Source organism: Saccostrea cucullata, unplaced genomic scaffold (genome assembly GCF_032062105.1).
Source record: "Saccostrea cucullata isolate Sc308-1 unplaced genomic scaffold, CSIRO_AGI_Scuc_v1 ctg171, whole genome shotgun sequence".
Taxonomy (NCBI): Eukaryota; Metazoa; Mollusca; class Bivalvia; order Ostreida; family Ostreidae; genus Saccostrea; species Saccostrea cuccullata.
In genome coordinates, this window is record NW_026926065.1 from 4,747 (window position 1) to 19,682 (window position 14,936).

Genomic DNA, 14,936 nt, shown 5'->3' on the forward strand with positions numbered 1-14,936 from the left:
AGTGTTAGCTCGTACCGATCCCCTTTACATGTAGACGGAATATTCCTAAATCAAATTCAATATGTTAAAAATAAACGCATAACAATTGGAACGTATAATACGCAAATGCGAGCAAACGATAAGTAATTTATGCTTACAAGTAATCAAAACAATTATAACGAATGTAGAGATTACTAGTAGATGATTGGCACACGTTTACAGTCGCTATAAAACAGATTGTCCATCAGCAGTATCCCAATTAATTATTTATATGGAAAATAGAGACACATAATCATATTCAAGCTTAAAAGTACAATGACCTCAGAGCAAGTAATGTTTTGATTTTGGTAAAACGATGTAAAATACTGATTCTGTTCTCAATTTTGCACTTAGTCTATATTGTTTTATTAATCCTTGACGGAAATACAAATAGTTTTTTTGTTTTTTTATTTTCATTTTTGTTTTTATAATTAATTAACTTATTTAAAAGGTTTATTGGGTCAATCAGGACCTTTTCATTTGAATTGGTTACAATAAAAAAAGTATCAGCAATGTACATCGTTGTGACTGTAATCCTTCAATTCAAAAATATTTTTCTACAAATTAGAATATATAACACAGTACATGAATCTTTACTAAACGTAGGATATCTTACTGGTTCTGATATTTTACAACTAATAAAAATAATGAATTATTCTTAGAGACGGATCGTCCATTTGTGAGAAATAGAGTCTGTCTTCACTGTCAGTGGTGACGCTACACGGACTTTGAATTCCCTCATACGTCAGGAACCTTAGAAGACGGCCATCTTTGTTGATGACGTGAAATTTGTGGTTTGCATCGTCAGCAATAATCATATCACAATTAGAATTACAACAGATGTCCACTGGATGGAATAATTCATCTTTATGGGCATCGTATGAAAAGCGAAAATCGCCCTCACTATTCACCACAACCACTGATGAGGTTCCTTTTTCAAGACGTAAAAACGCCGGATTGGTCACGCAAATATCGCCATTGCCATTTATAGCAATATTGTCGGGAAATTGAAATACATGCCCACCAATACTGTTTCCTATTTCAAGAAGTTTCTCTCCCTTTATATTAAACTTGAATATTCTGGGAGGTGTGGTATTGCAGACGAATACCGTCTCTGGTTCGACAAATATTATGCCCCTGAGACTGCCTTCCAGAGGTAGTAAAAGTGTGTCTCCAACATCATTTACTTTCCTTATACCTTCTGAAGCTGTATATAAAAAGCCATCTTTAGTCGGAGTGAAAAACCTCACCATGTTTTTTGGTTTGTATATATCAAGGAGATGTCCTTCTGTGTCAAAAAGTTTCAGACGTTGGGCATCCTTTTCTGCTACATAAATGTTCTGCTTCTCACTGTATCTCACACATATCATATTATCTAGTCCACTTGGAATAATATCCGTTACTTCTGGGTCATGGATTGATTTTTCCACAATTTTGAATCTTTTGTTATACAAAACAATGACATGATCGACTTCGCTTATCTCAAAGTGTTGCAATAAGCATTCTTTACACAGTCTTTTTCCACACGGTTTGCAAAAGAACTGTACTTTCATATTACAAAACTGGCAGCTCAAAAAATCTTGCATTATATTGTCTGCCATTCTTGCACATAGCCTTACATAATTTGATCGGGTGTTCAATTCAGGAAAGACTATCTTGAACGGCTTTGAATAGAATTTAAATACCTGACTCAGATGACATAGATCGACAGGCATATGCGTGTCTTAGGTTCTTATTTGTAAACTTTTAAATGCTTCCCCTATGCAATATAATTGCATATAACTTATTTAGGTCAGGTTATTGAGTTGTTTAATATTTATTTGGGACTTCGGAAGGCAATGCAAAATATTTTTTTTGTGAATTGCAGTATTTTGCCACAATGCTATTTTGAAAAATTGCAAATATTCTTTATAGGTAAAAAAAGTATAAATGATTGTTATGTTTCGAACATATTTTATTAAATAAATAAAAAGGATTGCAATTAACTTTGAATTTATACGACTCCAATTGAATGCAAAATACCCGATAAGCCATGATATGCATGCATGAATGCAACTAATGCTCAAGAAGAGTTTAAAACATTTTAAAAAAGAGCTTAATCCATAAAACACGTTTGAGTCAAATATATGTATACAAGATTCACGAAATCTAGATCACCAAAAATGACTGACTTTCAATTTATGCAGACAATTATATGTATAGTAAAATGTTTTCTTTCTTTTTTAACCATGAACAAGCATTAGCTTTTCGGTAAAATTCTCTTCCTGCAACGTAGACACATTCTGTTGAACGCACACTCAGTTAAACTGGCTCTCAATTGTTTACTTGACTAATAAGGTTATATATGACATATTGTATAATTATACAGTCTGTATTGTTGAAATTTTCAGACTAACTAAAAAAAATTAAGGTGTTTAATCTACTTTTATTTTGTTTAATATGAAAATAGGACCAAGAAATTGTGCGATTAAAATTAATTGCATTTCAATTAAATTACTTAATTATTATTTTATTAAAACAATAAACCAGTTATTTCTCAACTCCCTATTTTAAGAGTCGAAGCATTTACATGTAAAGTCAATTTAAATAATCGAGATTTTTCTTTCAAGTTAAAAATCGTAAATGTTCATGTATATAACCTATTTTGTGTTGATCTTCACTCACTATCGTACTGTAACGTGTTTAGGGGTCGTACCTGGTTGATTCCAGGATCTCGGTAAAGATTGATATTTACAATAAATAATTTTCCTCTTAAAAATGATTAGATAAAATGATCGGCCTGCAAATATACACAAATATGGCCCTTCCCTTGCTTGGGGGAAAATCAAACTTGAATGTCAGCGTTATACATGTATTTACAAAAATCACGGGTTCACCCAATGGCACCAGACCAACACCAATATTGCCTTATTCAGGCTCGTAGTGTCAGTCACGACGCTAAGTCCAATCTCCCAGTGGTCAGCCTCTGACAACAGAAGATACTGAATTGTCCTTTTTCAGGACGCACAGTCATCCACTGCTATCAGAGACTTACACTATCTAGAGAGGTCACCAGAGACAAGCCTTTGAGGGTTGACTTCCCTCTGTGGTCGGCCTCTAGATGGTTAGTCACACAATACTAACTTCTTTATTGTGGCAAGCCTCCATCGTCAGGCAATCCACCTAGTATTGATAAAATATTGTGGTAAGCCTCAGTAGTACTAGGCCACCCACCCAACTAACCATATCGCCGAAATATGCCTCTTCTTCCGTCTGGCAATTGGACAAAAAGGAACCTCGCAGCTTAGCTGCGCTTGCTTGTATAGTGTCGTTAAAGGTCACATAATCAGCTTCAGCCAATCACAGATCATCAAAGGCCGACTTGTATAACTGGAATACATAAACCCATTAATTGTTACAGTACTATTTTTCAAATCTCAAATACACCATATATAGCATTAATTAATAAATAAATTTCATTGTGGTACATGTATACATATGGTTCATGTTTGTAATTAATTAATTTACACCACTTGATTAGCCTTTGAATCAAAAATGATTAATGAATACACATGTCACATGACCTTACCATAAAGTTCAATAAAAAATCAGCGGATGGGTGTTCCTCTAGTTTATCTTTCATTCAATATAAGAAGAAAAATGACAAAGAAGTCCCTTGCACTTTTATACATACACGTTACATATAATTATAAATACATGTATACATATATGATAAATAGTTTAACAAAATATTAATATGAATACATTATTATTATTTTCAAACAGTTAAAGCAGTAACATTTGAGTTGTTGAAGTATAAGGTTAGACTGATATAAAATTATTCAATGCTTATTTCAACAGGAAACTATGTTCTTTGAAGTCAGACTTTCCCACGATTATTAATAATGTAAAACAAGGCAATTTGAAAATGCATAACAGATGCTACAATATTACGCATTAATTTTGGTTTTAAAGCCGTGACTACAGACAATATGTTTCAAATTGGTGTATTTATATCTACCATTAGCCCGAAGTAAGATTGAATAATTCTGATGTGAAACAAAAACCTACAGCGTACAGACACTTTACTTCGTTGGAATTAAAACAGTGAAAGAGCTATCTGCATCATGAGCTTTACTTTGCTGTTGGATATTTGCCTTGTTGCCACAATTGTTTCTCTTTCAACAGGTAAAATTTCCTACTTTCTAGGAGCACTGTTTTGTTCAGATATATAATTCAGTTATAATCCGTTGTTTAAAAAATACATCTTTGAAGAGCATTTCCACATTTTCATTTTTTTTTTAATCACGATAGTTTATTTCATAGATATATAAATGCACCACAAAACATTTTTTTAAAAAGTTGCGTATAAATTCTGATAACCAAACGCTCCGAAAGTAACATCTAAAATAGTTTCTTTTTTCGTATATATAAAATAGTTTATATGAAATGTCTACCAAAATTCTGTATTTCTTTTCTTAAGAACAAGTGACTGAACATACGATCGTAGTATGCAACAACAGACCGACCACAATAAGCTGCCGGGAAAGAATTGTCGTACGTTCGGCTATCTTCGGACAACCAAAAGGGAACATATGCGGTGGAAGGAGGGTTTATGGTTGTCAGAGGAACGTCACTGATACAGTATCGGAGTTATGTAGCCATAAAGAAACCTGTCAGTTTACACCTGGGAGCATTTTGTTTGGCGATCATTGTCCAGGGACTGTGAAATATACAGAGATTGTATATCTGTGTCATTTCTGGCTATTCTAAATAAATTTACGTGCTTGGACTATGAATCCAAATATGTGAATTAAACAGTATCATGCAAGACAGTTTTTTGTAATTTATCATATATATTTCTGTTTTGTATTAAGGTCAGACGATACGTTCCTAATATACGAGGGCTGTTCAATAAATAATGTCCTCGGTGCTCAGAAAGAAGCAAAAGACGCTTTTCAATGATTTATTCTTAATGATTTTACTATAATTAATCTCTTTTAAGTAAAGTACATGTCCGTAACATTTTTTATCCATTTTCTGATCGTTTGAAGAACTCATTTTTGGGTATGACCCTTAGTAGACCGGAAAATGGCAGATCCAATGATTTCCCGGACTTGTTTCTTCCTTCTGAAAGGTGTTTTTTCTAAGTTTGGAAATAGAAACACTTTCTGTTTATCCCGAAAACCCCTTAACTCTTCAGGGCATGCGGGTTTGGACGCTGTCTTGAAGAAATTCAATGTAGTGGATTCCTGATTCTGGGTCCTTCCTCTAATAAACCTTTTGATTTTTTGGCCAAAAAAGTGCTTTCTAGACTCCTCCAGAAAGTAAACGCCTCTCCCAATACGATTTTGAACAACAATACCACTAATGTTTAAGAAAATTACATACAAATCTGTCTTTGTGCTCATGCATACCTCTGCACTTGACAGACATTCGCCGTTTTTATCAAGTACATCTTATGGTAAATTTTGTTTTTAGGGTTTTTAGCAATAGATACATGTTCAAATATCTGTTTGAAAATAAAACAAACGTGTATAACTACAAATACTGATATTTTGAAATAATTGTTAAGAATTTTGTACACGCTGTCATTTTCAGTCATTTTTCAAAATATAGGGTGACCTTTGAGTGTTAAGCTTTTTTACCGTCAAACATTTCTTAAATACAGTGTAAACTACCCCCGAAATGATGTCTAGCAAATTTGCTATGTGTCTTAATGTCAATCATACATCATCAAATATCATTTGTTGAAATTTGGCGAACAGTACATAAGTTTTTATAATTTTTGTTGGCAAGGAGGGTACCCATTTTTGATGCCCATTATATAATTTTTTATCATTGAAATCCACCTGCTCTCTTGTCTACAAAACAGGTATTGGTTGCTGTAAATGTCACATATTTCAGTAAATATTTCTTTGGGATTTTTAACAAGTTTTACGGCAGCTTTAATGAAGCTTTTATTTTCACTCTAGTTTACTGATTCTTTACCATTCATTTATAATGCAGTGTCTCAAAAAGCCCTTGTTTTCCAGCTTCTCACGATGAAACTATGTGTTGAAAAGTGGTCATATAAACTGTTATAAATTCATGAAAGATTCAATAATGAGAGAAAGTCAAGTTTAATGTCATATGATATCTGTAATGTATGTCATATAGTTCAGGACATTATTTATTGAACAGCCCTCGTATATGTTTTGTATCTCTTGGTATTATATCACAAATTATTCATATCTGTCATTCTCTTCTGATTTCTACATTGTTTTCAAAATGTTTTCAAATATAAGTGCACCAAAAATTGTGTTATAGGCCATTTAGAAGATAACCCATAAGGGATATATAAGAAATATGACCATATGGTATCTTGGCCAAATGCCTGGTAAGGTACCCTTATTTTTTGTGAGGAAACTTGTTTATGTACCTAATAGATACTTCAATGATAAATTCTTGGGAAAAATTATATATTTTTGAGGAACATGTCGTCTGATCTTAAGCATTGAAGATGAGTTTTGGAATAGTGCCACCAGTTTAAAATATATCCTTTGAAATAGATACATTTACAGAAGGAAAAAAACAAGTGTGTTATACATTCAAACCTTCATTGTCGAGATGTTTATTGTTAAAATTAGTATAAACGCAATGGCGTGATACATGGTTCTAATTAAACATTTAAACATGCCAGTAAAATGCAACCCATATTAGGTTGTTTTTACGAACTTCACAAAGATCGTGTAATTTGCAATACAACCGACAAACAATTTGAATATTTGGGTTAACGTACCTAAACTGGTTTTCTAAACTTTATTAAATATTACAAACGAAGACATGTAGCGCGTTCTAGTAAATATAATAATGTATAACATGGAGTAAAGAAAGGATATTTTAAGGGTAGTATATGAGAAAATTCACGAGTACGTATTTAGTCTTGATTCTACTTAAATTTATTTAGATAAAAAGTTAAATTAAAAACATTGTGTTGTACAACAGATAACGGATAATGTAAGAATACAATGGGATGTAACTTTTTTTCCCAAATCATTTTTTGTCTCTGGTAATTTATATTTGTGAGTAAATAAAATGTGTCACGCTCTAAAAGCAATTATAGATATAATCTTTCAATTGTAAAACTTTAAATTGTTTTACTGCATTCGATTTCATCTTTGTTACGTAGCAGGTGTTATTAATAGATATAAATTTCATTTAAATAGAAATTATAATTTTTTTTCAAGGTACTATACACTCTAGGATATAAAAGGTAAAATCTATAAGAAGAAAACGAAAATGATAAATTTGCTATTTTTCTTGTTTTATAAAATTGGTTCATCAAAATTATAACTAATTCCTTCTTTCTTATTTCACACTTTTATATAAACTGTTAACACAAGTTTGTGCTGTTGGAACTTTTTTAAAGGCAGTTTAGATCATAATGGTGATTTTTTGGATGCCACTTTGTCTGTCCTTGGCCTTCTTTTCTTGTCTTGGACACAATATTGAAGACGGTAAGTTTTGTTTTTCTAGATTGAATTTTTGTTCATTACATTGGTATATATAAGTAAAACTGGACTCTGGAATAAAAGAAAAAAAGTACTTTTCAGTAAGTGATGTAACGTGATTTTCCTTAGGCATTTCTTTTAACTTTTATTAAAGGAATAATAAGATTAAACATATAAAGCAAAACAACAATAAATCATTGAAATATATCAGCAAATTAGTCCTAGGCTTATTAAATCTTTATAGATGAATGCAAAGAAAGGCAACATGTGGTATCACAACATTATATAGTACTGATCAGATCTCGGGATCTGTAAATAAAATCATTATAGTTATTTTTTTGTTTGTTAATTTATTCATTCATTTTAATTTAATTTAGACAAATAAGGCTTTCAATATAATTTTATACGAAGGTACCATTGTAAGCAAATTATACAAAATAGACTTTTGTTCAAATTATGATATATGATAGGCAACACTATATTTAATATTATATCTAAGAAACATAAATTTTATCACCTTGATTCCAGAGGAGGCATCTCAAAATATCAAAATTAATTAAATTCCCCTATTTTCAGGACTATAACAAAAATATGACATATATAAAGGATTCATAAAAAAAATTATAAAATGATTAAAAGAATCTCAAATTACTTTTCATTTGTAAAACCTTTATAACCCCATCTTTAAGAGCTACAGGTTATCATAACGTCAAGAATACGCTTCTTTGACGTCACTGTATATATCAACCGAAAAATCATTTCAAAACGGTTTATGAAAAAGCGTAAACTGTTCCAACCCAGTTTATACCGTATAAAATGGGTAGCAATTAAATTAATTCCTTATAATTAAATTTTCATTCATTTTGTGCAAAAAAAAAGAGAATTGTTCTGATAAAATGACTTCAGTTTCTTCAAAATTTGAATGTAACGTCAGGCGGTTTGATACGTTTTTGACGCAAGTCAATGCATGGGACATAGGCATCCCATTCTATACGATATCAAGTATTTTTATCCTGTCAAATACAGTGTTACAACCAGAATTAAATCATATGAAATTCTAATTAAATTTTTCAACAACTGTTTTTTGTTTTTGTTTTGTTTTTTTTTTTTATTCAATTTTATAAATTACGTGAAAAGAAATGCATTGAAATAGAAAATATCCTCATATTTAGTATGATAAGCGTAGTACAGGGCAAAGGAAACCCCAGTTGGGCCCCTGAATCAAGAGAATTATCCCCATGATATTGCATATTTTTAAATCAGTCTAAGCATAATTCTCCAAGGAACTAACATGTGACCTTTTGACTCTCCAATTTAAGCCTGGACGCTGGTTTTCCATGCTATAAAAGGCAATGGATATGATGTCTATGCTGCATGGGACAATAGATCCCCATAACACTGCACACCAAAACGAGGCTGTATTCCCCGACAGTTTAAGCTTGAAAACTGGAGGTACAGCGGAAGGCATTTTCGAAGTCCACTTATTGATCATTGGAATTCCCTAGATATTGTTAAGGTTTATTTATATTCTTATACGTTTAAGTATTATTAGAAGCTGTTAATATTTGTTAGCGGCAAACATCATTATAGCAGTATTTCAAAAGCAATTGTTTTAGTCTGATTCTGCGTGTGGAAGTAAACTTATATTCGATATTTCAGCATGTGATACACTGTACTCAGGGTTCTCCATCGTTTGAAATTTTACTGTGTTGCAGAGTTTACGCGAAGCACTTAAAATTTCGGGGTATTTTTGCGATCAAATTCGCACCTGAATCACTTTTCATTATAATTACGAAGCAATATATGCACATATTTTTTTTTTTAAATCGCTAACTCGCTACACAAATAGTATGGTCGTACAAATTGGTGAAAGAAAAAACACATGTTCTGAAAAGCAGAGGAAAATCTGGAAACTACTAAACATTATTGAAAGTAAATTTACCGTGGTTATTTGTCAGTTTTCTTGATCAAATCACTGAATTACCAAAAAAGAACCTTTAGAATAGTAAAATACTTTTAAAAGTTCCTTGAACATATTGAAAATTTTAAGCAATTTATTTCCATCAGTTAAATTACTTCGGTACGATGTTATGTTTGACTTACAGTGCTAACATAATCCTAGAGCCGTGGCTCTATAGAGTTCGAAAAGACATACCAGTATTTAAATATATTTTTTTAAACATAATACAATTATTTTAATGCAACTACCAATTAACCGTTACATCGAAGTGTTGAAACAATCATTTGCCTTTGTTCCTTCATGCTTAAAGTCCGATGAAGGTCTAGGAGATGATTGATTGCGCAAGGTGAAGCCCTGGTAATTCAGTGCTTTTGCTTTTAGAATTGAAAGACGATAGACTTGTTTGCTTAAAGTTTCAGTTAGAGTGAATTCATATGTTTTGAGTTTCTACTTATCACAAATCCTACTGTGTCGGCAAAACTTTTACCGTGTCGCACGCATAAAATTTGAATCATTACTGTGTAGGGGAAAATTTTACTGTTTCGGGAGCAACACAGTAAAACAGCTCGTGGAGAACCCTGCTGTACTTCTTACAACCGATTCAATCCAAAATATCGGAAGGTCTAGGAGATGATTGATTGTGCAAGGTGAAGCCCTGGTAATTCAGTGCTCTTGCTTTTAGAATTGAAAGACGATAGACTTGTTTGCTTAAAGTTTCAGTTAGAGTGAATTCATATGTTTTGAGTTTCTACTTATCACAAATCCTACTGTGTCGGCAAAACTTTTACCGTGTCGCACGCATAAAATTTGAATCATTACTGTGTAGGGGAAAATTTTACTGTTTCGGGAGCAACACAGTAAAACAGCTCATGGAGAACCCTGCTGTACTTCTTACAACCGATTCAATCCAAAATAATTTTAGTAACCTCTCTTTTGATAAGCTTGTATCTGAACTCCTATATTAATTGTTAATTGCTTAAAAAATGTAAATAGGGAGAGAGAGACTGTGCTAGAGCATATAGAAGAGTTGTCAATCAGATATGTATTTTGAAAATACTAAAATTCAAATTATCTTTTTTTTCTGTACTATATACTATTTCTTGAGAATTTGAAAAAAACATGCTTTTGATAACTTCTTATTGATATCAAAGCTGTTTATAACTTGTTATTGTTAAACAATAGCATTTTCTCTAAATAATCAAACTGATTCTAAAATATGGTACCCTGAAGCAGATATTAAAGGTATGCAGGAGTTCACAGCATTTATATGGTCTTTAGAGACTTAGGCGTAGGCTATCATTTTTTAAAAACTCAATTTGACTATAAGGACTGCACATGTCTTGTCCACCTGATAATCACATGGGGGGTGGAATAATTACTCTCTCGTGCGCCCATGATACAGCATCTGGAATTTCCAGAGGTCCGTGCTTGATCCTCTTTGCATTGACTATAGATTTTATGAGATCGATCTCTCTAGGTTATCTTCATGTTGTTTCCATTTAACAAAGTAGAAAATAGTTGTTTTTTTTTTTTTACAATTCTGCCTGATATTACAAAAATGATTGTATGCATGTAGGTTAACATTATGTGCATTTATAATATTAAATCTACGATGGCCGATATCAGCCATGACAGTTTACATACAAATTTAAGGGTAGCGTGTCGGTGAATTGTTTCACATGACAGTCTAACCTTAAAGCAAAGTGGCAAAATGTACAAGCTGTCATTCCGTGATGTCAAGTTACTGTGGCATGATATACACTTTGCTTTTCGTAAAGTGTACAGCGTGTTCATACAACTTTGCTTGATGGCACTTTACCCTTAAGTGCAATTAAAATACTTTATCCAAAAAACAAATGAATGAATAAATAAAAAAAAAGATAAGATCAACCAACCAGCATGGAGGAACTATTAACATTGAGAAAGTTCGGTTTCTGAGACATTTATTTCGGTTGCGATCGGGGCCGATTTCAAACATATAATTATATTAACATATATAAACGTTAACTTTGTGTAAAACTATTAAATGATATTTTGTGAAAGTAAGGATATTTATAGTATATCACTCATGCCTCCCCCCAAAAGGTCCTTTGAAAAGCTACAAAAGTATGCGATCTGAATAATATCTTACACCTCTACCAAGTGAATGCCCCCTCACTCTAAAACAATTAAAGATTTTAAAATAAACAAAAATAACCAGTTTTCTAAACTTCTTTTAATATGGCAATGCTTTGCAGGTGTTATCTACCCTCTTAGTATTCTAAGGATTCATTTCGTCATCCATTTTTTTTTATCAAAACGTAACTTGAAATCTTTGTGAAAAAAATCTAAAAGGAATGAAATGATAATGTAAATAATTGAATGATTGATTTTATACTATCCATTCAAACATTTTTCACTCATATAATGAAGTCACAATATACCGGTGATGGGCTCCAAAAATTGACCTTTACTCGACACTCAGGACGATAGATTTGAACATATTTTATTATGTAATAAATACATAAATAGATTAGGCAGCAGGTATATAGCCACATGTTTAAGGTTAATTAAAATACATTATACTATATAGTTAAAGGTTTATACATGTATATCACCAATAAGTTTAATTTAAGTAACAAAATTGGATATACGCATATGTTAATAATCATTTTGGCCCCGATTGCGACCACAATAAAGTCTCAGAAACTGAACTTTCTCAATGTTAATAGTTCCCCCATGCTGGTTGGTTGATCTTATCTTTTTTTTATTTGTTCATTTATTTGTTTTTTGGATATGAAGTATTTTAATTGCACTTAAGGGTAAAGTGCCATCAAGCAAAGTTGTATGAACACGCTGTACACTTTACGAAAAGCAAAGTGTATATCATGCCACAGTAACTTGACATCACGGAATGACAGCTTGTACATTTTGCCACTTTGCTTTAAGGTTAGACTGTCATGTGAAACAATTCACTGACACGCTACCCTTAAATTTGTATGTAAACTGTCATGGCTGATATCGGCCATCGTATAAATCGTTCATACACTTAGCTTAAACAAACTCAATAAAGAAAGTTGTATTTGTGTTTTAAAAATAATTTCTTTTTCTTAAAATGTCCAAAAGTACTAATTTGATTTTGATTATCGGACAAAGCAGGTGTAAAAAAGTTTGTTTTTTTTTTAAAAGAGCCAAAACACACTAAAAAATGACCAGTCTCATAAATCTTGCAAAGAAATAAAACGAATGAACAGGACATAGAACAACAGACCAAAAATAGATTTTTTGTAGTTAAAGAATATTGAGAGACAACAAGATCTTGTCATGCCTGTAAAACAGTGATTAAATTTTAATGAATATGAATATTTGTATTGATAAAAAGTTCTTGAATTGATGGATAAATACAATAAATCTATAGATCAGGTGCAACAGTTAACCTTTATTTTAACAAATTGGGATAATGAACATTACATGTAGGTCCGGGTAGTGTTTGGAGAACACGGGAAAACACTTGCTTTTTTTGGAATTCGACGGGAGTGGCAGCAACAAGAACAACTGGTTCAGCAAATCCAGATTATTACACAGTAGCTGGTCCGATCTTAAGACTAGTACTCAGACTAATTTTTTCTCATTGAAAGGGTATACAAATTTTCATTACTGTGTAAGTCCATTTATACTCAACAAAAAAAGAAACGCATATTCAATTTAATATGAAAATCTAAGTTTTAAGTTTAAACCTTATTTTATTTAAGTAATTTTAGAGTTTGTTGTGATAAAATTTAAAAATGTCATATGTTGCAAATTGAATAGTCAGGTTGTTGCCATTTTCATTGCCCGAAAATTCAAGGGGCATAACAATATGTATTGTGCAACGTCTCAACGCCAAATTGATTCCAGTGTGCGGATGTCGGGTACGAATACCATCTCCTCTCAGTCCCTTGTGAACGATTTGTGCACTTTTATGCTGATGATTTCTTCAACCAGCAATTGTAGGAGCAGTTTGTGCAGCAATTATGAATTGATTGCTGAAAGGGGGGGTTGACGGTCCTTTCTGGGTACGATAACCCGTTTACGGCCAGTTTTTTGTCTGTTGTCCGTGTTCTTAGCTGGTGGAGACGTACGTTAAACTGCTGCAAAGCCGATTGGTGAACACTAAATGCAGTTGCAACCTCCTGTTGCGTAGCTCCGGTTATCGTCATAGTTAGCCCGTTTTCAGTTCATCTTTGTTAAGGCGTGAAATTGCAGCATTAGCATTGCTATCAAATCTTAAATATGTGTTTAATAGGAGCGTTTATTGTTTCTTTAAATCGAAAATATCAATGAAAATAGACCCCCGATTTACAAGAAATAATGAAAAACACTATTTTCATAAACATGATTATTCAAGGGAAATAATTCAACACTTGGGTTTTAAAATCCCCATGTTGTCCATTAAAATAGATCACAGGTATCCAATGGGAAAAGAAATTAGTCGTTCCATACACTTTTTCAAAATTTCTTTGATAAGTAAAAAATATGCGTTTCTTTTTTTGTTGAGTATATGATACACTGAATTGACGACGGATTTTCCGTTATTTTTCGATCATGACAAGGAGCACACGGCGGGTGTAAACGGTTGGCAGGGGATGTTAACGGCACCTGATCCCACATCTGATGTTTTGGAGGTCTGTGTTTGTTCTGCTCCTATTTTGTATTGTTTTATGGACTTTTGATCTTGAATACTGTTCGTTAATTTTCTCCACATGTGTCATTGTTTGAAAACATTTTGAACTTTTTATAGACATGATGCCCATATCAGAAGACATTTTATTACGGCGGATGCCCAAACGATATTTGTTGGTTAGTTGTTTTAGATAAGACAAATGAAGTGTGTCCCTGGGCGAACAAAGGGGATTTTCCACTTTTCCTGTACAGCAAGGGTTCTACGGCTTCCAACTGGAATCATAGTATGTTACTTTAAAAATTGCGCAAATACCAAATACACTTTGTTAGTTTAATTCATACATGTACCTCATTTGAGCACTATTGAAATATTATATCAACTTAGAATATTTTTATACAGATTTGTAAGTTTTTGAGGAAAAAATCTTCAAACTATTTGATAACTTGGGCGGACTTCTGTAATACAAGAATAATTACAAAAGTTAGTTAAGAAATATTGACTTGAAAGTAAAACATATATTGCATTGTTTTTCAATTTTCTTCATTCTTATATTTTGGTGACCTCAAGACAAAACAGAACAATTGTTCTTTTTCTTTTATCTCTTACGTATTTTTGTACTACTTATGTTTCACAATGAATTAATGTCTTACATTCTAGACCCAGGATTCGCTGATGTAATGAACGTCTACATCCTCAGAATCTAATTTAAAAAGTTGATGACATTAACAAAAGAGAAATATATCAAATTGTGTAAACATGAAATACAAAAGAATAAATAAAGCAACTCTAATGGAAAAATCTGTTTTGATTCTTGGTTTTTTTTTATTCAGCTTGCCTGAATATC

The 14,936-nt window shown here is 32.2% G+C and overlaps 1 protein-coding gene and 2 long non-coding RNA genes across 3 annotated transcripts; 2 read left to right on the plus strand and 1 right to left on the minus strand.

Annotated features, from left to right (window-relative positions):
• Window positions 1-653: 653 nt before the first annotated feature.
• On the minus strand, window positions 654-1,619 carry LOC134270602 (uncharacterized). Its single transcript, XM_062752831.1, has one exon. It carries the CDS (start codon window positions 1,617-1,619, stop codon window positions 654-656), a length of 966 nt encoding a protein of 321 aa, XP_062608815.1.
• A 2,369-nt stretch (window positions 1,620-3,988) lies between these two features.
• LOC134270580 (uncharacterized) lies at window positions 3,989-7,080 on the plus strand. Its single transcript, XR_009992850.1, has 3 exons — window positions 3,989-4,185; window positions 4,481-4,874; window positions 6,492-7,080. It is a non-coding gene; the product is annotated as an uncharacterized LOC134270580 (long non-coding RNA).
• A 324-nt stretch (window positions 7,081-7,404) lies between these two features.
• On the plus strand, window positions 7,405-12,955 carry LOC134270581 (uncharacterized). The gene is made up of 3 exons (XR_009992851.1): window positions 7,405-7,496; window positions 8,810-9,006; window positions 12,907-12,955. It is a non-coding gene; the product is annotated as an uncharacterized LOC134270581 (long non-coding RNA).
• Window positions 12,956-14,936: the final 1,981 nt, after the last annotated feature.